The sequence below is a fragment of the Pyrus communis genome, chromosome 8, assembly GCF_963583255.1.
Source record: "Pyrus communis chromosome 8, drPyrComm1.1, whole genome shotgun sequence".
Taxonomy (NCBI): domain Eukaryota; kingdom Viridiplantae; phylum Streptophyta; class Magnoliopsida; order Rosales; family Rosaceae; genus Pyrus; species Pyrus communis.
In genome coordinates, this window is record NC_084810.1 from 25343300 (window position 1) to 25367309 (window position 24010).

Below are 24010 nucleotides of genomic sequence, written 5' to 3' on the forward strand. Positions count from 1 at the left end.
TTTTATTGTTTATTTATTTTTTTATTGTAGTACTAAAAGTTTTAGAAATAAAAAAAAATTCATGTCTATATGACATTTTATGATTAATCGGTAAAATCAATAAAAATGAAAATAACAATTTTAAGCCGACAAAATAATGAGAAAAAATTCAATTTAAACTATAACGAATTTCACCGCAAAATTACAATTAATAACTTTCTCACCGCGTGTTCTATTTAAATGTATGAATCACCACAACGATCACGAAAATTTTTTGGCCTAAATAAAAAGAGCGAATCGCAACGCAGTCAAAATCCTTAAAAAATTCCGGCTGAAATTTGTCTGTTCAAATCGGAAACTTCAAGATCCAATTTTTTGGAATTTGGGAAAAATCCGAAGGAAATCGGAAGGAAGGTCGCAGGTGTTAATAGGCTATTTGATTGAAAAAGAGAAGCACTCAGAGAGTTGTAATCGATGGGGAAGAGGAAAGAGCGTCGTCTTGCAGCTAAGACTAGCGCTGGTCGCAGAGTCAAGCTCGATCTCTTCGCGGAACCCTCTGGTAATCTTTCTTTATGTGTGTGTGTATGTATGTATGTATGTATGTATGTATGCATGTATAATTGTGTGTGTATTTGTGCTTGAAATATTGAGACTACCCATTACCCTGTTTAGGAATTTTTCTAAAGTAACTATGTATTGATTAGCTTGTCTGAAAAGTGTGCTGAATAGTTGAGGTAAAATTTTATGCAATTTTGACAGGAAAGAGGTTTACTTTAGATTAATGGTGGATTGAAGGTCTCTTATTACCAACAAATTCGATATTCTGCTTATGTAATGAGTATAAGTGCTTTTGCTAGGAGTGCTTTTCTTATAACCATGTTGAAATTTTTATTATAAAGGCAAGTGCTTAGCAGTCCCAAACAGGTTCTAAGTATCGACATTATTTTTGAGTAAAGATGACATCTTGTGTTGCGGGATTGGGTGAATATATAAATGGTTTGTTTGGAGTTTGTATGGATATTGGGGTGTTATGTTGAGGAGCTTTGTTTTGCTTTTATAGGAGATTTGGGTGGCTCTGCTGGACATGATGAACATGGAGACGAAACTAAATCTAAAGGCCATGCTGGGTTACCCAATTCACCATCTTCTTCAGGTGGGTTCCGTCAGTTTTCTTCAAAAAGGACTTTGTAGAGAGGACATGTGTGCTCAACATAATGTAGATCGGTGGAATTTGGATACTATATGTGCAAGACATGTTATGTTATTCGCCCCCCCGAGATTTTGTTTCAGACTGTAGGGTGGCTGTTGTCATGTTAAGAACATTTGTTGTCAGACCATCTCGGACCCTGCCACAGTGAAATTATGAGTCATTCCCATTCATTATGCCCTTTCTGGCAGCTGCAAAGCATTTTGGCGAGTTCGGCTGGGAATTTTTTCTATCGGTTCGTATGTCCTGGCTTTATTTTACATTGTACTTGCTGACATTTTTCTTCCTTGTGTAACAGGTGGCTGCAATGAAGAGATCCTAATCTTCTTATTTCAAATTTACATTTTGCATTCTTAGACAACTTTTTCCACCACAATCTTAGTTGCTCTTACTTCCATTCTACATTAGTACTCCAGCTGTTTGTTTGTTTGGGTGCTGATAAGTTGGTGATTACTAAGGATACATCTCTATCAAAAGATTAGTAAGTAGATAATTCGATGGATTAGGTGGTGTTTGACATGCTAGTATTTTTATGTCTGCAGATCAGAAACCACAAAATCCGCTGCTATTACTTGGGCAGTATAGTGATGACGAGTTGGATGATGATTCAAATCATAGCAATGCTTCTGTAGAAAATTCTTCCCCTGACAAAAATGATGAGGTAATTAAATAATTTTCTCTATTTTCTGCCATTTCTGAGAAGCTTGGTGAGCAGTTCTTTACACTGTTCTAGGATTTAGGGTTTAGATGTCAAGATGTACTAAGTTGGGTTTCACTTTAAGGCTTTAAGCAATAACGCTCAAGCTAGGTACTAAAAGTAAATTCTGTCCACCTCACAAACCTGTCTTTTTGTGTTTACTCCACATGCTAAATGCTGTGCCTCTTTCAGGTTAAGAGTTCGCTTGGTGAATCTCATCAGCATTTGGATTCCAATGCTAGTGAAGACCTTGCTTCTCAGAAGGTTGAGAAACAGGGAGGTAATACAAATTCTGCCCGGCAAGATTGTGACAAGAACATGGAGGACAATGATCAAAGAGAAAATGATGATATTGTCTCTAGTGATTTACGTACAGAATCTGATTTGATTGAACAAATCTCTGTTCCTGAAACCTCTAGTGTACAAGTCATTGGAGATGTTAGTTCAGGTTGGAAGATTGTAATGCATGAAGAGAGTAATAGCTATTATTACTGGAATACTGAAACTGGCGAAACTTCATGGGAAGTCCCTGATGTTTTAGCCCTGGAAACAAAGTTCGGTGACCAGGAAATGGCTACTACTGCTGGAACAACAGATAATGTTCCTGTTGGTACAGAAGGGTCTAACGCTTCTGATGTGAAGTTAGATGGTTTCTCTAATTCTGTCACAGTTGAAGGGGGTGCCAATATAATCCATCATGGAATAGAATTGCATGGGCATGGGTCCCAAGTGGACAAGTGGAATCTAGAATTCAATGAAGGAGCCACTCACGATACAATGGCTAAAGAAGATTCTGAATCAGCGATTGATCTCTCCTCTGGTCTCATCAAACATTGTGAGGTGTTGTTAGAAAGATTGAAGTCACTACAAGGGTACGCATGTTTTGCCCTTCTTTCCCCAACCCACCCACAACACAAGCATCCAGTTTTCTTAAATTTATTTGTTTGATCATTCATTTAGATTCATTTGTATGTTACCCTCTGTTTTTGTTCTTTTCTTTTAGATGTTTAATAAATTAGTCTATATGCTTCAGGTCGAAGGACCCGCTGCCAGGTCTCACCTGGATCTCAAAGTACACTATGGAAGTTGAGATAAGGCTATTTGATATTAAGTCTCTTTTATCTCATGGTCCATCTCTGCTTCCATTTTGGATGCACTCTGAAAGACAACTTAAACAACTAGAGAGTGCTATTAACGACGAAACGTCCAAGATTGTTAAATCTCTACGGTCAAATCAAGTTGAGACAACATATCCATCTTTCTGCCAGGGAGAAAACAATTTTCAGGAAAGCATGGGGTATAAAACTGAAGTAGATCGAGTTGGAACTCTGGATGATCGTCATTTTACTCATATTGTTGATACATCAGCGATGGTTTCTAAAGATCAAGATGTTAAAAGTTCTGGTGCAAATTCTGAGCATGTGTCTGCATCTGTCTCTCCTACTAGACATATGAATAGTGGCGAAAGTGAACAAGTCAATGGGGTGGTATTTCCCGATGACTCGACTACCAAAAATGAGATTTGTGCTGGGGAAGAGGTTGATATGGATGTGGACATGGAAGTTGAAGAGTCAAACTCTGCAGGAGATACAACTATTGAATATGCATTGAATTTCAAGGAGTTTGCTCCACCAGAGCAGCCAGTTCATCCTAGTCCACCTTCTATATACACATCTTCAGTGTCAGAGGATATGTTCACTGTTCCACCTCCCCCAGATGAGGAATGGATTCCCCCACCACCACCAGATAATGAACAAATTCCTCCGCCCCCACCTGATGAGCCGCCACCTGAGCCCCCATATCCTCCTCATCCATCTTACCATGAAACAGCTCAACCTCCTTATGTAGAGCAATACAATTATTCCTATCCAGCTTCCAGTTTTGGGTATTATGGACATACCGTCACTGAAGCTTCTAACACTAATTTTTTTGGACATCCTGAAGGATCGCAAGTAGTTATACCCCCGGCACCACTTTACTATGGGGCAGTTCCTAGCACCTACACGGAAGCTGCTCAAGTTGCGGTTAACCCTGTTGAGTCTGTCACATATTATGGGCTTCAAGATAGCACTGTACCTGCTGCTCCTGTAGTCAGTAGTGTAGAGCCGTTGCAGTTTCACAGCGAGTCTGCTCCTCTAAGCTATGGAAACCTGGCATCTGATCAGACTGGATCCATGAACTCCCATTCAGGAGCAGGCAGTAGCACTTCAAATGTGAATATTGAGCATTTTTCTGTTGATAGTGGCAATGGTGGGGGATGTATCGAGGTTTCTTCTACCACAGCCACAATTCAAGCACCTGCAACTGTTTCTGTGCCATCAACTAATTCTGTCCCTACCGCCGCATCTATTTCTGCCACATCAGTGGCTACCAAGGTTCAATCTAAAGGTAAAGATTTTGAAACCTAATTAAATGGGGTAATTTTCTTTTCATGGCATTCTTCTTTGTCATCCTACTTCACGTGAATGATGGATTTAATCTCTGACAGGTCTTGGTGACTCGCGTATGATTATAAGCATACTCATTACTTTCCTTTTCTCTTATTCAGTTCCAAGGACGAAAAAGCGGACAATTGCTGCTGCTTCCTCCTTGAGGTCTAATAAGAAAGTGTCCAGTTTAGTAGACAAGGTATGTTTTTGTCTATTTCTTTCATATCCCTACTTGCATCATATAATGATTGATCCCCTAATTTGGTTTCAATTTAACCAGTGGAAAGCAGCAAAAGAGGAGTTGCTTGAAGACGAGGAGGAACCTGAAAATGCATACGAGTTGTTAGAGAGGAAGCGACAAAGGGGAATAGAGGTTTGCGCTGGACTTTATTTGTACAGTACTGTGCTTTGGGCCTCCTTTTGGCTCATTCTGGTTTCTTACGTTCTATTGTTGCAGGAATGGTATGCACAACAAATTACCAGCGGAGAGGCCAAAGATAATGCTAATTTTCAGCCTCTGGGTGGCGACTGGTATGGTGACCTAAATTATTATGTTAACATGTCACTGTAAATTCTAAGTTTGCACTTATATTCATTTATTTTTGGGATGACTTGGTCACTTTCACCGATTCTTTAGACACTGAGTTTCATGTTACATCAACTTTCTTCTGCTGTGATAGTTCTGTTTCCTGCAGGCGTGAGAAAGTGAAGCGAAGAAAAGCTCAATTAGCCCGTGAAGCTGCAAAAACTGCAGCAGCATCTGCATCTGAGGCTCCTACTGATGGGAACAAGCAGCCTGATATGACCGAACAATCAAACGGTCTCCCACCCGGATGGCAGGTATGTCTTACTGAGCACATCAGGAGTTGTATTCCTTAATAGGCCTTGATGTCTGCTTTAAACAAGGGTTGTTGCTTATCGACATTTCTGTTAAGTTGATCCTGGTCGCGTTGAAACCCATAAGAAAGAACTTACACCTAGAGTCTTACTCGCTTTCCTGGTTATGTGCTTATTGTTTAATCCGTTAAATGTGACGCAGTTAATTTTCTCTGGCTTAGACCGAAGGGAGTTACTTGTTCAAAATCTGATTTTCTTTTCGACTTCTGCAGGCCTACTGGGACGAATCCTCAAAGCAGGTTTACTATGGAAATACCGTGACCTCGGAAACTACATGGACGAAACCAACAAAATGAGTCTTCAAAATTTTGTGGGATTTTTAAGTAGATAGGATTAATTACAGTGATTTGTTACTGCTTTTTGTAATCTAGGGGTTGGATTAGGAATACATTCTGCTATACAATAACAAATTTTTGCCAATTTATTGTTCGTGTCATTTTCATGTTATATCCTTTATTTTAACATGTTGTGTCATGTCAAACTGTTATTGTAATGGGTTATTAATACGTAACCTGGCAATGAGCCGATTCGTTAACAGGTCATGTTGGTCATGTAAGAAATTGTCATGCTTAATATCAATACATTTGACAAACGATATCTTATCAAGTTTGAACAGGTGATCCGATAACTGTCTGACTTGTTAATGAGTTCTTAATGAGTGATTTGATAATAATTCAATTCGTTAACAGATGACTTGAAAACTGTTATTTCGTGTCGGTTTGTATTGAGTTAATAGGTCATGCAAGAAGTTGCTAGGCCTCGCTTCCTTGTGGAAAAATCGTTGACGACTCCATATTTAGCAAATCGATTATGCTAAAAACTAAAAACGAAATGTTTATTAGATCGTGTTGGTCAGTGAATGAAATATGAAAAAGAATACAAAGCTGTGTTGAATGTTGATGCCTAAATACTAGGCAACCGTACATTAAACAGATCTTTTTCGAAGTATAAAAGTTGATTATTATTCATTGGCGCAGAAAAAATACAATGCAAAATCTTCATAATACGTCCCCTCAAATTCCATCACCTTCTCCTATTTTCTCGATATGAACCCTCACTTTCTTTATCCTTTAAGAAGCTTAGGAAAAGAAGAAAGCCGAAAAAGGCAAAACCTCCGGACCAGTTGCCTCCACCGCCGCCTCCACCACCACCGCCATCGCCATCGTCACGAGGAGGGAAGCCACTCCCGCCATCATCAAGCAGTGGGGACTTCTCCTTGCCTGCAGTTGCACACACCCAACTGTTAGATGACTTCATTTCAGAAATTCAGGCAGAGAAACACGGCTTGCAAAGTACATGCACATTTCTATGTGAATTCTAAATAACTATTGAATCCAAGACTGCAAAAGAAGCATTTACGTTCAATAAACACTCATCTCTAATGTTTCAAAATGATTTTTACCGCAGCACTAGTAAGAGATTAATACAAAATATCGGCCCTTACCAGGAAGATGTGTAATTGTTGGAGCCTCACGTGTAACAGTCTGCGTTTGTTCTGCACCGCATCTGGCATTCTGCAAAATAAAAGAGCAAAATCAAAACTTCTTTTCCTTTTTGTTCCTTGACTGAGGAAGTTAGGGAAACGAACAACTATAAGAAGCAAGAACAAAATGTAGACTCATAATTTGAATAACGTTTTAAACAGCTATGCAAAAACAATTTCTCGATGCTTATTTTAGGTTATGCAAACGTAAGTGCAAAATTTAAAAGTAGTACAAATAACTGGACCAGGTAACTGATTAATTCCAGCCATTTGTAGCCAATAACTCAACTCAGGTTTGACCAAAAAAAAAAAAAAAAACTCAACTCAGGTGAATGAATTTTAAAAAACCATGCCCATATCTTGCTTGCATCACCAATATGAAAAGGAACAAAATGCATCGGCTTATCCTACAGGGTCACCATTATCGGGGTTCAAATCAATGAATTCATGATCCATAAATGCTTCAGTTATCTCAAATTGCAACAGAAGAGTATAGGATACATAGTGATCCATTATGCAACAAACCAAAATTATATTCCTATGTAAAGGCAAGGTAAGAAATGATACTAGATATACGAGAACAAACTAACCAAAGCACTTGCGCATATGACAGAAGCAGACTGTGTTCGACTGGAAACCATGACCAGATTTCTCCTCTCGAGTGGAAACTGTGCAAGCCCCATCACTTCCATCTTAAGATGCACCATTTTTCCATCAAAATGTACCTTTTTCGCTCCACGGCTAGAAAGCTTAAATTGTCCACGGCATCGGCCTACTGTTCTCACATATACAACCAAACATCACAACAATCACATGCCATTCGCAAAAGAAAACCCTACAAATATCATCAAACTGAAAATTCCGACAAACACAGTTATGGAAAAAAGTTCTTCAAAGAGAAACTCTTGTTACAAAATCCCATAAACCAGCAATCAAAATCGATAGGAAAATCAAATAACAGAATCTGTGAGCCTTCAAAACCTCATAAATTTAGGAATTGAATGTCATGAGTACCTGCTGGCAATACAGGCGAGTTAACGATTGTACTTGAAGCAGTCAACATTGACATCTTGGTGATAAATATCACCTGAAAAAACATAAAATTAGGACATAAACATTCATAGCAGCATACGATTGGGAATTTGCCAAACCCTAATTCAGCTAAAGCTACAAGTTCTTGATTAAGATTAAATTGAAGGGAAAATGAAAATGAAAATGGCAAACAAATTTTAATCAGATCATTTATATCTAATAAATAATGGGTTATGTTTGTTTTCATGAATTCGGGCCACAAATATGAACTACAAATAAATAAAATAAAATAAAATAATTTAATTAATTTTGAGGTGAAATTTATCAGAACCCAAACTTCTTACCCGATAAAGACTCCTTCTTTGGACCTCAGAAGCAGCAGAAAACCCCTTTCAAAAACCCTAACCCTAAATTGTCTGCAACTCCGAAACTGGAGGAGGAAATTTTGAAGTTATGTGGAGGTGGAGGTTTGGGTGTTGATTTCGGTGTGGGCGCCTATGGAAACCATGGAAGGCGGTGAAACAACGGCCGAAATTCCCAACGGTGTCGTTTTGTCTTCAGTTTTGTTATCGTCTTGGACAGCAGGACTGGGCCTAATCCTTACCCATATCTTCTGTTCGGCCCGCAAAACAAAAGACTTAGGCTCACTTCAATACACACCAAAAATTTAATTTCCTTGCAATCCCAAAATTCGAAAGCAAAAATAAAAGGAAAACTAATGAAAATAATTTGAAAATTTTGAGTTTTAACGATAAGGACAAATAAAGGGTAAAGTGAATAGTACCAGGATTGACTTTTTAGTGTAAAAATATGGTTTTTCGTTAAAGTGAACAATACCGAGAACTTTTCGTTAAAGTTCCAAAAAATAAAATCAATTAAAACAATGAAAAGGTTAGGATTTAGGGGGAAATAAAGAATAAAACATTTTTTTTCTTTTTCAGATTTCATCTTGCAACCGAATTGAATTCAATCTAGTTGGTTTCAAGTTTCTTTGATGATGTGGGGGCGATAAGAGAAAGGAGACGATATTCCAAATTACTCTAATTTACGGAAAAAAAAATAGGTTTCAAGTTTCTTTGATGTTGTAGGCCGTTGTGAGTAGCCTAAAGTTTTGACCAAGACAACTCTGCAGTCGACCCACCCTCAAAGGAGGCAAGGAGAGAGAGGAGATTTGGTTTTGTGACCACAACACTTTAACGTAGTATTACTAATTCACGTACAAATTTTTAGAGTATAATATTGATAAATATAAATTACATAAATGTACTGTAACATGAGTTTGTTAATAACACCAATTAATTATGATGAGAAGAAGAAGGTGGGTGACGGTCAAATGACGTCTGCATAATTGGCGTTACATACATGTAAGCTTCTAATCCGTATGGCTACTTAGTTCTTATTACATGCGGATTGATTAGTCAAGTTGTTTTACACGGATTGTTAGGGTGAGTTCAACTTCAACTTGATGGATTTTATCTCTTTGACGGATTCCATATGATAATGTTATGAGTTCGATTTCTAATGCTGGTAAATTACATTATAATAGCTAGAGAGAGACTGAAATACTTATGAAAGTTTTTCCATCCCCAAAAAAGATGGGTTGATGTGACATCATTAGCTGGTTGTGTTTTTTTTTAAGAAAACTAATGAAAATGATTTGAAAACTTTGAGTTTTAACAATAAGGACAAAATAAAGGGTAAAGTGAATAGTACCAGGTTTGACTTTTTAGTGTAAAATTGTGGTTTTTCGTTAAAGTGAATATTACCGCAGACTTTTCATTAAAACTCCCATTTTCTTTTTTTTTTAAGGAAAAAAAAAAAAAAGATGGTTTGTTTGCGTGTTGACATCATAATTTGGCAAAAAAAAAAAAAAATAAATAAAAACCACCAAGAGCCAAATTATAACTTTATTATATATCTCCAGAACGAAAAATGAATCCCTTTACGATTCGGAATTCAATTACAATTTTGGGTAGGATTAAGAAACTGGCTCAGTACTATATATACGTGCTCCGCCTCATGTTTTCTTTCACCAAACTCTCTCGTTGAAAGTAACCTAGCTCTCTCTTCTCCCATGGATCCCAAGTTTGCACTCCGGTTTCTTCTTGTTCTTCTTCTCGTTTCACCTCTCTTTGTTACCAACACCATGCAAGCTGAAGCTGTCCAACCCTACGAAGAAACAAACCAGCGCAAACCATCGGGGACGATCAATGGCGGTATGGTGTCAGCCGTACTCTCCGACAAAGGGTATCATGCCATGTCACTTACCCTAGACAGGATTCTTGAAGCTATAAACCCTAACAGCACTATTACCCTCTTTTGCCCACAAGACAAAGCTTTCTTCAACTCCAAGTACCCACAGCCTCCGTTGACGCTCCTCAAGTACCATGCTGTGCCATTCAAGATGAACAAAGATTCCATGGAGGCCTCTTTTCGCCACGGTTCCAAGGTTGACACTCTTCTGCCGGGTCATCCTCTTGTTGTCACTTCCTTACCTGCCGGCACACATGGATATGCTTCTCTTAACCTAGTCAAAGTCACTGAGTGGGATCTCTATAACAACGGACGGCTGATCGTTCACGGGGTTGAGGACTTCTTCGATCCGGCTTTCCAAACCCTAAGGTATCCACAGTTCGACGTGGTTGCGAAAGATGTTAGTTCTGGTGGATCTTGGCTCAAGAAGGCGACAGAGAGTTGGTTTCTTTTGTTCTAAGCCTTCGAAGACGAATGATGTTCACTATTCTCCTTTGTATTATTAGGTTCTTGGTCATGTATCAAGTTAATTGATTAAATTTTTTTAACTATGTTTGAGTTTTGATGAATCTTTTTGTATATTCTGCTGGTTCTTTCTTTCTTGTTCTTATTTGAGGAATAAGAAATATGCACTAAAAGTGTTGATTACAAAATTTTAATCAAAGATAGATCCTCGAGTGAATGGTAAAGGGTACTAAACCATGATTTATATATACTAGAATTGTTTCATCCCTCTGAAACTTCTAATTCAAGTTCATATATAATCTGAATCGCCAATGTCCCTCTACATTAATCCACATTTCACGTTTGTTCGGAGAATCAATTTTCAATCACAATTAGGTTTAAGTTATTTTCTCCTTCCCAAAAATATTGTGGTTGAATGTTAGGCCTCATAGATTAAAATTTTTCTTGATGCTGGTTATTTAGTGGTTAATCCGAAGTTCTTGAGTCGGAATCCTCATCTCTCAACATCGTCTTACGAAATAAAAGGAAACAATACGTGCTTTATCATAAACAAAAACAATTTGAATTAAATTCTTAATGTTTTACTAATCAATAAATACTAACAAATTTATACAACACTCATCACATGTAAGTTCGTTTTTTCTTGATACCCAACATTCATCAGGATCTTAGTTTTGGTGTTGACAGTATATAATATATATTATTTTTCTTATGTTGAAGAAGCTACACGCATGCATGCCAAATATTCACTCAACTCAACATTTTTCCATATGATCAGAAGAAGTTACTGAGCAGGGACTGAGTCATTAAGGGGACTAGGCTCTACTTTTCGGTTCTCGAGCTCCGAGAGGTTGGAGCCGACGGAGCTCCCTACACGGCTGAGGCCCGACCCGAAACTTGATGTCCGGTGGTGTCTGCAGCGGAATGAGCCAACATGAGTGGTTGGGGAGCAGAGGCAGTTCTTCCACCTTGCTGATTTTGGAGTACCTCCTTGTGATGTTGGTGAACCAAGCATGTGATTATGCTTCCTGAAATCCTCTATGGTAAATTCTGGTATGGTTAGGTTTTGACCCTTGCACTTGATCGTCCTTGGGGTTCGGGGATTCTGCTCCACCTTTTCAGCCATATTTTCTGTCAAACTTCAACCAAAAAGAAAAATAACAACCGTTATTATACATGTATTCACCCATGCACTCGAGATTTTGAGTCCAACAACGATTTGTTTAAAGAGAAAAGGTTCTTAAGATACTAGATTTCCAACGATACATGTACTTTTCTGGCATGTTTATTCACATAGAACGCATACTGAAATGATTAGGGATGATTCTCGACTTTCTGCGTGTTTACTAACACACGATCATCAAAATTATACCGATTCATGACTTTTTCCGTAGTGTCATTCATCGAACAATTCGATGGCTGAGATATATAAAGCGATCGAAGGACGGCAATAATGCAAGCATCGTGTTAAACTCATTATCATATATTCAAAATCGATTAGAAAAAACAAACAAATAGAATCAACAAAAGTAAACTTTTGAAATCAGAAGATCTTGGCAAGAAAAGTATATATGTAAACCTGCAGGAGAATACTTGGAAATGGCAGAAGTTCTTCCCCAATCGCCAGAAAAAATGTTGTCTGGCTTCTTGCAAGGAGAGAAGGGTGAGATGGTGAAAGGAGGTGCTACCACATTTATCTTTCAACCCACCCCCTTGACAAAATGGAAGAAAATCTTGATTTGAAATATGAACAAATTTGACAGCAGTCACAAATAGCTGAATTTTTGGGCTTCAAGTTTCAACCGCTTCTTTTTTTGGAGTTGCAAGTTTGTGGTATCTCCTTCATCACAAGTTTGTAGCCACTAATTTCCATTTTTTCCATGCCTAAATATTTTTTAATTTTAACTAATTATTGTGCCAAGAAAAAAGAACAGAATAACAACTTTCCAAAAGCCAGAAGTACCATTGGCTAATTGTACAACTCAATATTTATTGATAAAATAAAGGGCGATCCCAAGCCAACAAGACTTTCCGCTTTGTGAGGGTTAGGAGAAAACTTTATAGTATGCAGCCTTATTATCGTTTCCATGACTCGAACCTGTGACCTTTCAATCACAAAGAAACAATATTTCTATAGCGCCAAGGCTCGCCCTCACAACTCAATATTTGTTAATTCATAAAATGGGTAATCACCTTCCATTCTAAAATTAACCAAAATGGTTAGTAGTTCTGAATTTTAATAAGAAAATGATAAAAAAGAGAGGAGGGTATACAAAAATAAACGAGTCTCAATGCTACTAGATAAAACTGAAAATTACTTTGCAAGTGGATTGTAGTTCAATTGGTTAAGAGCATTTGCCCTTGCACCCGAGGTTCCTGTTTGAATTCCCCTCCCATGGTTTACTATTGATTATCCTATTGTTTGTCAAAGAAACTGAAAATTAAGTTCTGAATGTCAAATTATTGATCATAATTTGGTTGTGCTGGATATATGTCTGCATGCATATCTCTATGTTAACTTGAATGCTTTCTTATGTGTACACACTACGCATCAGTCATGCAAGTGCAGGAAATTACTTTTACTGCAACATTTTTGTAAGAGACGAGCATACTAAGCCGGGCAGGAATCTGCACAAGAGCTGCAAAGTAAGAGTGGCATTTGCTTCAGGGAGGCATGGAGTCGCAAGGAACAAAATTGACCTCTGAATACAATACAACACAGCAGCTTTGAGTCCTTTGTTTTTTCGATAACGGCAAATAAATTAACTTATGAGTCTAATTTCTTCAAGGCCAAAACGCCGAAATCTTACAACATAAAAATACAATTAATGAAAGTCACCAAAATTAAAATAGTTTGGCCTAACATATTCAGCAGGGGAGTTTTTCACAGGAAATCCGAAGCAGGAAAACCAGAAGAGAAGGGATACAAACGTGTTTTGCTTTTTCTTCTGTCCTTTGTCGTAGTTAATTATTAGAAAATGAGGCAGTAACATTGCCGTTGTTAAGCATTCGGTATCTGCTTCCTTCTTTGCTTACTTCTGCCTCTTGTATATCTTTGCCAAGAATGATTTCAGCACTGCCTGTACTGCTTTACTTGAATGAGATTCAATCAATTTTGTAAGTTTCTGGCAACTGCTGCTCTCATACTCCAGAAACACACCCTAAAAACCGCAAGTTAAATAAAATGGTAATGTTAAAACCTTTGGTTCGAAATACAGAAAAAAACGCACAAGAAATAAACCCTTGATGTTATGCAATATGTTTTCCAGGCTTCAAGATGCGGTTCCAGAAAAGAAAAGTAAAGTAGAACAAGAAGACGGAGAGAATAACCTCAAGATCAAGGACTTTGTATAGTTCTTTTACTTTTGCAATACATGTTTCGTCATCTTTCCCATAATTCTCCTGGTAACATAACACAAACACGAATAAATGTAATCAAGAACTATGACACCGGGACTAGTATACGATACATTAGAATATAGATTTACTTGCTTACGTGTAATAGTTTCTTTTGTTCCTCACTAGCAATTTCTAAAGCTTTCACAACCAACCAAGAGCACTTGAAGTCTTGAATATCAGTCCCAACCTAATATTTCAAATGACAAACAGTTGGTTCACAATGCTTCGATGGTAGGGAATTGCATGACCAAAAGCCAAATGAGGATAGCTTAAAATATACCTTTCCTATCACTTCGGGATCACCAAAACAATCCAAATAATCATCCTACAAAATACATCAGCATATCGTTCGGTTAAAATAAGAAAGAAGGGGCTTATAAAGAAGGAAGACAAAGAAAACTGGTGGTCATAAATTGATTGGGGAGCTGTGGGTTTGGCAATCCTCCATTTCTTTTTCCCTAGTCATCCTACATCAGCAATAAAATAATAGAGGATTTATACGTGAAATTAACTATTACCTGTACTTGGAAATAAGTTCCCATTTCAATAAGAATAGTCTTCACATCAGTATGGTGTTCAAGATCTTCGCCTGCCATTAGCAACGCGCATGCTACCTGAGTGCATGGATTGGTTAAGCATGATTATGTCAAAGAAATTTCATCAAATCCTGGGATGAACATTAATTGTTTCATATGGTTTCGGGTGTTCAGGAAGATAGAAACACATGAATCTAAACCAACTTCTTTTACGGAGGAAATCAAGCAAATAAAAACTCCTTCCTATAGAGGTTTTCGGCTATTCAAATATATGATCAGAAACCAAAAAATCTTCAAAATTTTCAGTTTCATTCACATGGAAAAGGACTAGGCCTAACAGCCTTTACATTACATGCCAATTAGAAAGCAGACTTTCTACCTACGTAAGGACCATGGTTGAAACCTTCTCTAAAGCAAAATTGACAATTAACCGTTTTAGAGGGGGTTTGACTATAAAGATGAAATGAATCTGAGAATCATGAGCTATGAAAGCGTAAAAGAAATTTGTACTCACTGGAAGGTAAAAGGAGTAATAAGCGGTCTTGTACTGAACAATGCGGCGGTGACTGCATGAAAAGACAACCACTTGAGCATTAGAAACAGGAAAAGGAAATAGATTTAATTGGGAATCAATCATATAAATTTGAAACCGTCATAATATTTACTTACAGCGACAATGAATACTTTGATAGATCTTTCTCTCCTTCATGAGTGGTAATTAAATCTATCAATTGTCCATGAGCTGTTTGAAACTCCACCTCATTAAATAAATCCAGCAGATCCACATAGTAGGGCTTTCCCCTAAAGTGCTTTTTGAGAATTCGTGGGATATGGTTGCGAAGTAGTATGCCATCATTCACAGCAATCATGCCAATCTAGGATTAACAATTATGAACTTTAGAATATTCATAGCAATTAAAAAGAGAAAGGCACAAAGAAAAGCATCAGTCGTGTTAGAGGCTCTCACCTTTGGTAGTCTGAACCAGCACAGCTGACCCCTACGTGTATGAGAGCCATCCATGATATCATCAAGAACAAGAAAATATGCTTGAAGCTGCAAAATTCAATAAAAATGAAGGTATGAATTCTGTTGTAAGTTTGTAACCAATGCAGACGAGAGGTGTGGAGGTATGATAAACAGTAGGAGCCATTATGTGTTGTCCTACCCATTCAATACACCATCCAAGTGCGGATGAATGAAAAAATTCATCATCCGTTAGGTCCTTTCCATCCTTAAGTAATTTTAAGCTGTCAACAACGGATAAACCTCGATTCAACTTTCCTGCAAACAGCAAAAGCATTATGAGCAGAAGTTCTATCACAAAGAAGTCAAATAAAAATTAGAAATCGTGACATTTCTATACCTCCTGGCACAGTGTAGTCCAGCATCTGAAACAAACGGGGCACAACGATTCAATTAGGACATACAAATATTAGTATGAAATAGGAATTAAGGTGTTCAGAACATCAGTAAAATTGAGAATAAACTTGTGCCATTGTAAAAGACAGAGACTATATTTCCGTAATCTGTCAAACACTTTCTTCAAATTCACGGCCTTCTCAAGCTCAAGACTTGTTTATACATACATTGGCCTTCAACCCAATAATCTAGGTGCGGAAGAACAACTACTAACCCAGACACATACACATATCCACAGACACGTATACTTATACAACAGTGTATTTTAGATTTACAAACTGCTACTATAATTTCACCTTATATATGGATAAATCAAATCAGATACTCTTCCATATCAGTTATTTGACATTCACATTAACTAATCAGAACTTATCATTGGCACTCCAAAACCGTCATTCTACATTCCTTTACACTAAACAACAAGGACGAGTGTAGGATAACTTTTCTCAATTGCAAATAGCAGCTCTCTAATCATATTTCCTGATAAGTATGTATTCCATCTTAATCGTATTTTAGTCATTTTTCTAATCTTTGGCTCTTCTAAAGGCAATGCCTCGATTCATCAAGCCTCTTACCTCAGAAGATCACTGGTACAACTTTTCTCCTATTTTTCGTTGTTCCCTTTTATTTCGACCATCAACATTCACAACAAGACAAAGGGCGTTTGGAAGTGTTTTTTTTTTATTTTTTTTTAATCAAATTTGGAGGTGTTTTTAAAATGATTGAAAGAGCTTTTAACGAAAAATTTGGAAACTAAAATCACTTAAAGTGCTTCCTGCAACTGCAAGAAACACTAGTTTTGTGCTTTTAAAATGATTGAAAGCATTTTTAGCAGAAAGTTTTTGGGTTTGAAAAAGCACTTAAATGCTTCCTTTCCAGGATTCACTTGTACTTTTACTAAGAATTGGTTCCAAAAATATTTGCACCAAAAGCACATCCAAATGAGTTCAAAATCATGCGATAAATCCAATCATTCAATCTAAACTAAATCATGGTAATTGAATGTCTCTAGTACTATGGGATTGGGCAGTTCATGGAGAATACAAGCAAAACAAACAATTGCAGCAATGTCGTCTTACTTCGACGAAAAACAAATGCTTTCGAGCCAATTAAGACTACCAAATCAGATCGGAACCAATACTACTACAAAATTTCAACAGACTCTCACCAATCTAAGCCTTAACAAGCAATCCCATAAAAATTTTACAGCCAAGATTAAATCTTCCTCGATTTAAACACTTTCCTTTCGACAGAGTGAAGGATCACCCCCCCCCTCCCAAAATCCAAAGCAGAAAATCTTACAAAACTCAACTGGGTGTAACAGTAACACCAACAATCAAAATATTAAAAAAAAAATCATTGAAAAAGATTTAATCTTTCACTGCTATGCACATTGACTTATGAATTACAAACAGATTAAAGGGATAGATGGAAATACCCGTTCGACCCATTGACGAGAAACGTCCGTGAATTCAAAAGCCGGATCATTGAGAAGCTCAGATTTCAAAACAGAGTAAACCCCCAAGAACTTAGACCTCAAATCACCCATTTTCTCTGCAGATTTAGAGAGAGTAGAGAGAGAGAGAAGGGCGAGGGGTGAGGTGTGAGAAGGAGAAGGTATGAGCTTTTAAAACGAGAGTGGAAGAAAGAGGAGGAGGAGTTGGGTCTTTAAATGCCAGCAGGAGAAGGAGTTGCGTCTTGAAATGGCAGCCCCAAGCTTTGAACTCTAGAGAGAGAGAGAGAGAGAGAGAGAGAGAGAGAGAGTGGCAACAACTCACGTCTGGTTGGCTTTGGAATTACCATTTTTTTATATCAGAAAAAGTATCCAAATAAAAAAAAAAAGGAAATTGAGAGAAAGAAAAAGACAAATTTCTTCTTTATGTTAAAGAGATCAGGTGATAGTTTCGTCATGATAGTTTATTTTTATATATGCAAAAAAACTCACAAAAGTATTTTAACATTCTCTAGTCACCGTAGTATGATTTTCTAGTGCCAAAATCGAATTCAAAATGTGTCATAAAAATACGAGCTTGAAATTCATTTTCGACCACTAAATCGTGATAGTGTGGTTAGAAGAAAGACAAATTTAGGAGAACATAGTTTTTATCCAAGTTGTGCCCATCAATAATAATCCTAAATAAACTTCGATAAGATTGGCATCTACCAACCACCCCCTACCTCCCTACTCAGTCAAAGTAGGTGAGCCAGGAGCCAGCCTGCCAAGTCCAATTGCAAAAGTCAACCCCCAACCCACCTCTTCAAGACGGTGCGGTGACTCGGTGGCATCTAAAGGCTATAATATGCATGGGCTCGTTGTCCGGCCTGCTTCTCATAAAAGAGCCCGTTTCAGTTGTAGTCGCATGTATTGGGCTTGAGTTGGGATGAGTTCGAAATATTGAGAAATTAACTATTATGGGTAGTTTAGTGGTTGATGAATTTGAGGTCCGTATATTTTTTTTTGAACAAATGATATTTTTTACACTAAAGAAAAAGGGGATGTGTTTAACCTCTTAATAAGCTAGCAATAATGTGGTTCAAATTTTCTTTTAGAAAGAATCGAACATAAGACCTCTCACTTAAAAGTGAAGAGGAATAAGATTAGACCGTAGTACTAAATGGCAATTTCAGACCCGTATTTAACACTGCATGTTCTGTGTTAGATTCTTAGCATTGGTGAATCATGCAATGATGGTCAAGAGGAGGCATAAAATGCCTCTATGAGTCTTCTTAGCCCCCGAAAGGGTAGACTGTCATGACAAAATCACCCGCTGATCTTCTTTTCTGAAAAAAAAAAAAAAAAAAAATAAAAAAAATTATTGGGAAATTGGATTAGGAAGATAACTGGAGTCCTTATATTCAGGATAGATTTTTCATTGTAGTAGTCACCATTCATATTCAACAAGTGTAGTTTGTTATTTACAATTACTATATTTTAAGTTCAGAAAGTATCAACCACGTCATTCATAACTTTCTCGAAAAAGCAGATTATAATTACAAGCAATATTACTTTTCTAAGCTCCTCTAAAAAAAGCGGATAGTTTGAACTCAGAATGCGTTAGTTAAAGAAAAACCCCATCTTGCAGAGCCATCCCTTCTATCTAACAACTCCATCCAATCTAAAGCCTTAAAGTCACATTTTCCGAGCAGTAATCAGAAAAGTAAAGTATTAAAGCACAAGCTTTTAATGAATATTACGAAGGTTTGATACATTCTTTAGTACATTTCCATGTACATATATTCCAGAATATTAAAACAAACAAAGTCATAGAAATTTGACGTGAAAAACGGAGTGTCGACTGTTGACTATCTGACACCTTCTCCCTCCTCTGTTATCCAGCCTTAGACCAACAGTATAATATAAACTTACACAAATAGAGTTATTCCATAATATTAATAAAACTTAGAAAAAGAATGTGTTTTTTTTTTGGTATACATACGGGAGAAATTTGTAAGGATACCAACATCATTCTCTTGCTACCTATTTGTATATTCAACCACTGTAAAATTTGGGTATACTTTAGTTACTGGTGAGCTCCCCTGTACAGGCAAAATACTCGCTCGAGTAACCGCGTAAGAAAGAAGAAGAAAAAACTCAACCATTTTGTTGGTGTAATTCCTATCTCTGCAGTTCTTGCTTACAAAGAGGACAGCAAGATATGATTCTGAGCCAATGATCGACGCAATTGAGGTGAAACATATGGGAACATGGCAACTGCCGTACTTCTTCCTTGTCTCGGTATTTTGCCAGGCAAATGCAGCAATCCTGCGAGCACACGAAAAAGGATTAAGAGACGAAATTAATGAGCCGCCATGTGAGATTACAAGGCGTTTCTTGACACGATATAGTTCAGATAACCAGTAGACCTCAAAAGTTAAGTTTGTACCGCATATAGGTATAAATTACAACCCCATTCTCTACTTTTCAGATTATGTTGACAAATACATGGAGAGGAGAATCGGAGGTTTCGATTCCAAAAGCTCTTGATTCCAGAAAGTTAAGGGATTCAACTGCTAGGATTGTACATCGAAGCAAGAAAAATGGAGATTCTCGCGTGTAAAGAAACCGCAAGCAGAACAAAGATTATATGAATATAACAAGGCCAAATTAGCTTTTTATGTATGACTATGACTTACTGGATCATCATTTAGGGATCCTGAATCGCAATCATTTCCGAGCTCTATTTTGGCGTTAACTTCTTTGTATCTCCAGCTGGGAAGCTGAGAAATTTGGTCATCAGAAGCCCCTTTATCGATGGATCCCATGTTCATGTTGTATCCAAGGAGGCTGCTAATTAGGGGTACACAGCAACATAGCAGCACGAACAGCAGGAAGGGAAAGGAGTAGCTAATGGCATTCCAAGCAAGCAGAGAGATGCAGAGCACATGGAGTTTCGGGGCACCAGTAAACGAACTAAAGCGAGAATCGAAGACCCAAACATTACCCATCACAAACCATACGGCAAAGAAGAGCTCGAGTGAGGTTCTACACCTGTTCATCAAATGTGTGGTCCTGTACACATATACATTGTACTCCATATATCAAACTCCGAAACGTAAAAAATTCCATGTGATTTACTCTGTATATACTTGCAGAAATCTTTCGTAACTATATGGAAGTAACCGAAGCCAAAAAAAAAAGTACCTGGAATCTTCAGTGCTTCTCTGCTGTTCCAAATCGGAGAGGTTGAAACCATCACTTTGAGTCAGATAAAGTAGCCTGTAACGCCCAAAGAGCACCAACGTATTGAGAACACAACCAATATCATACCCAACAATCCAAATTCTCATAGGCCAAACCGGCCTCTCCTCCTTCGAAACAGCCAAGGTAATCGTGGTCACGCCTATTTGAACAACCAAAGCCATGAATTCCAGCATCATCCAAGTGCTGTTATCGAAGGGATTTGATCCAAGATTGGACCTCGAACCATTTTGGTAGTGGTAGACTCTTCTCAAGAAGGTGAACCACCTTGCTCTAGATATTCTCATAGCCATTCTCATTAAGAATGAAGGAGGAGCTCTAGAGGACCTTGTCCTGACCAAACTAACTGCCGCACCACCATCTCCCGGAGAATTTGAGGAAAATGAAACCGCAGCGGAAGCAGATTGGCACATGAGTTCTGGTTGAAAAATGTAACGGCTATCCATAGAAGAATGATTCTATGATTCTATTGGCAACTATAAATATGGCGCTTTATACAAGTGTTATATGGTGTGAACTGAAATTGGGAGGCTGTCATGAAATATATGAGAGTTGTATCACAAAAGTTGTGCTGGGAGTTTTCACAAATGTGTGGTGGGCTGCAATTGCAGTCGGGTTTGATGGAAAGCTTGTGTTACATAACATTCATGCAACTTTCATGTTTTTTCATGTTTTCTTCAAGTATAGTCATGAGAGTTAAATGAAGCAACACAGGTGAAAAATACCATTTGGGTTGAGCAGCCAAAAGCACTTTTGGATCTGAAAAAGCTTCAGCCTTCAGTTTGCAAATGAACTGCAAACCTCTGAAAATCTCTCCCCTCCAAAACCCAACTCTTAAATATTCCAAAATCCAAGAAAGCTTACAGCTTTATACAAAAGCACCTGAAATTGAATAACTTTATTGGATCATACCATAAAATTAATCAACTACACACCAGAATTTCCAAAAACCCAAAAACTTCCAAGGCCAAAATCTCTCACTCAAAAGCACAAATCAATCATCTTTACACCAAAATCTTCACAACCCGAACAACCGAAATTTTCCAAGGCCTAAATCTCTCACCCCAAAAGCACAAAACTTGCAGAATGGGTCAAATTCTTTACTGGGTAGACCTCAAATATAAAAAACATGAACATAATTGAAATTTATAAGAAGGGGGATATTAAGCAATTTGAGAAGCAAGAGAATGGTGCAGAGAGTACGTCAGGAAGGTGAATCTGGGTTCAGATGGTGACCAGAAATCCAACTGCTAAGGGGGTTTAGCTTTGATTCCAAGGGAATCACAAGGGTTTGGAGGGAAGAAAGCTAACCGTTGGCCTAATTTCCTTCCTAGTTCCTGCTTTTATTTATTCAGCAAGCAAAAAGCTGCAAATCTCTCTATCTGCATCTTTATCTTTTCTCTAATAGAAAATTAGGAAAAAAGCAAAAGATTTTAATAGACTTTTAAAGTTGATTAGACAGGAGATAAAGTGATAATTTGACCCTTAAGCAATTTGTTAATTTGAGTTTTTGGCGGGTACGGAGCCTCTTTGTCCGTGACACATTTTCGTGTTAAGCAGTTGGCCAACTAATCTTGTCAGCAGCTGCATTATTTTGGAGCTTCATGGCACTCCCCTTTGGGTTGTGTTTGTCACGTAGGCCACACCAATTTTCTGACCTTGTCTAACATCCTATCTTATGCCATTAATTATCCTGCTACATGGGTAGTCATATCTGAATTTGGGTGCTTAGTATCCGAAACTTAAAGGATCAGAAAATTCGAGTCCATGATTTGTGTGAAAGTGAAATCGGAACCCTTAGTTTGTTAAGATGGACCAACATAATGAGTTAATGAGAAACGTCGGATTCAATTTAAACGGTCCAAATTGTCTGACCCTTAGACTTCGGACAGTGAGATCTGAAGTGAATCTCTCTCCGTCTTATTTGATTTGATATTAATTATCATGCTACATAGGTAGTCTTATTTGATTTCTCCAAGGACAAATCAAGAACATACGTTCAAATTTCAATAGAACCGTATGGTTATAATACGAACACATATTCAATATCAAAAAATTACATTTGTTTGGTGTATGATTCATTGAACGACACGTTTAGCACATTGAGTTCGCGTTCTACACCATTTGATTATTTTATACGTATTTGGACAACAAAGAAACTAAATTACACATGATGATTAGGAAGAAACATAGTCTTTTTTTTTAAATAAGAAATAGGGTCATTTTCTTGGGGTTTTTGTGTCTATGAATTGTGCTTATATTTCAAACATTGAATTTTATAGAAAAATAAATGATAAAAAAGAAGTTTAAACATACCTAGCTTTGAACACAAGCAAAACTTAAGAGTGCAACATCATAGAGTTTTAAAATGATTTCCAACTTGCTCACATCCTTTAGCAGCAAACCACGTGGCATTAGCCCTCCATCACCTTTCCCATGCAAAAGATACCTTGTAGGATCTTCAAAGGCCTTTGAGATTTTGTTCTACGTTTCAAATTTGGATAAGACTTCAATTTTTTTAATATAGGATGTAATTGTATGAGGCGGCAATGTACTTTTACCTTGAAATCAAATGGCGTGCCAAAACCGAGTTTTGTGATACCAAAAAATGCATTTGTAAGAGTTGAATAAGAAATTACAAACCTTTGCTTGTTTTAATCTTATCTCATAAATAAACTATGAAAAACAAATTATTTAAGGGAGCCCCCAAAACCAATAGGCTTTATATTGAATCAATTTTTGTGGGGACACTTACATGTGAGTGAGCCCCCAGAATTGATAGCCTTGGTCTCATTGTCTCATCGTCTCATTAAGCTAGCATATGCAGCTCTTGATGTATATATGGTCACCGGCGGATCCAATAGGGGGCAAAGGGGGTCAGGTGCCCTCGTGAAGGTCGGAAAATTGCTGCGAGAGGCAACTCCGATGGCCCCTTGCTCGTCTGGTTCGTGACCCTCTGTGCCCACCATCTGTTCGTGGCCATTATTTATCACTAGAAAGGAAGCAGCTTTGACAAGTAAGACCCATCTTGTTGCCTTATTCCATTTGAATATTGTTGATGCCTATATCATATTGTTTGGCAATTACATAAATTGATTTGATTCTTCCTTGTTTTGGGGATTAAGAGAATAAGACAGTTCTTTTTTAATTTAATTAATTCATTTTTCCTTCATTGATTTTAAGGAAAACTAATGAAAATGACTTGAAAACTTTGAGTTTTAACGAAAAGGACAAAAATGTGTTGTAAGTGAATAGTATCAGTATTGATTTTTTAGAGTAAAAATGTGGTTTTTCGTTAAAGTGAATAGTACTAGAAGCTTTTCGTTAAAGTTCCCTTGATTTTAATGGCGGCTATTCATACTTCCATTTTTTATCTCCACACACAGGCAACATATGTTGTACACTAAAGTATGCCATTGCATGGGAACTGCTCGAACTAGGGAGGACAGGGTCACTTTCCACTGACGCTCTTAAACACAAATAGAGACTATTTAATCAAAATCTACTAAAATGA

General features: G+C 37.4%; 4 protein-coding genes across 6 annotated transcripts; 1 reads left to right on the top strand and 3 right to left on the bottom strand.

Moving 5' to 3' along the window:
* Positions 1-207: 207 nt before the first annotated feature.
* On the top strand, positions 208-5713 carry LOC137742165 (uncharacterized). Of its 3 annotated transcripts, none has more exons than XM_068481948.1 (10): positions 208-538; positions 1040-1132; positions 1729-1847; positions 2076-2755; positions 2917-4271; positions 4432-4511; positions 4593-4685; positions 4770-4843; positions 5008-5152; positions 5422-5713. In XM_068481948.1, exons 1-10 carry the CDS (start codon positions 454-456, stop codon positions 5503-5505), a joined length of 2808 nt encoding a protein of 935 aa, XP_068338049.1. In that variant the 5' UTR covers positions 208-453; the 3' UTR covers positions 5506-5713. The 3 variants fall into 3 exon arrangements, with proteins under 3 accessions (XP_068338049.1, XP_068338051.1, XP_068338050.1); XM_068481950.1 differs by having other exon boundaries at positions 483-538; positions 1040-1632; XM_068481949.1 differs by having other exon boundaries at positions 483-538; positions 1040-1421.
* A 310-nt stretch (positions 5714-6023) lies between these two features.
* LOC137742166 (protein FERTILITY RESTORER RF2, mitochondrial-like) lies at positions 6024-7818 on the bottom strand. The gene is made up of 4 exons (XM_068481951.1): positions 7707-7818; positions 7283-7467; positions 6654-6723; positions 6024-6429 (listed from the first exon to the last, which is right to left on the bottom strand). The coding sequence occupies exons 1-4, from the start codon at positions 7789-7791 to the stop codon at positions 6233-6235; spliced, it is 537 nt and encodes a 178-aa protein (XP_068338052.1). The 5' UTR covers positions 7792-7818; the 3' UTR covers positions 6024-6232.
* Positions 7819-13149: 5331 nt separating this feature from the next.
* Positions 13150-17551, bottom strand: LOC137742655 (farnesyl pyrophosphate synthase-like). The gene is made up of 11 exons (XM_068482576.1): positions 17236-17551; positions 15742-15766; positions 15544-15659; positions 15345-15431; positions 15047-15252; positions 14892-14943; positions 14360-14455; positions 14122-14166; positions 13939-14028; positions 13773-13844; positions 13150-13603 (listed from the first exon to the last, which is right to left on the bottom strand). The coding sequence occupies exons 1-11, from the start codon at positions 17344-17346 to the stop codon at positions 13475-13477; spliced, it is 1029 nt and encodes a 342-aa protein (XP_068338677.1). The 5' UTR covers positions 17347-17551; the 3' UTR covers positions 13150-13474.
* Positions 17552-19026: 1475 nt separating this feature from the next.
* On the bottom strand, positions 19027-21887 carry LOC137742793 (E3 ubiquitin-protein ligase At1g63170-like). Its single transcript, XM_068482745.1, has 3 exons — positions 20440-21887; positions 19932-20307; positions 19027-19560 (listed from the first exon to the last, which is right to left on the bottom strand). Exons 1-3 carry the CDS (start codon positions 20940-20942, stop codon positions 19414-19416), a joined length of 1026 nt encoding a protein of 341 aa, XP_068338846.1. The 5' UTR covers positions 20943-21887; the 3' UTR covers positions 19027-19413.
* Between the last annotated feature and the right edge of the window lie 2123 nt (positions 21888-24010).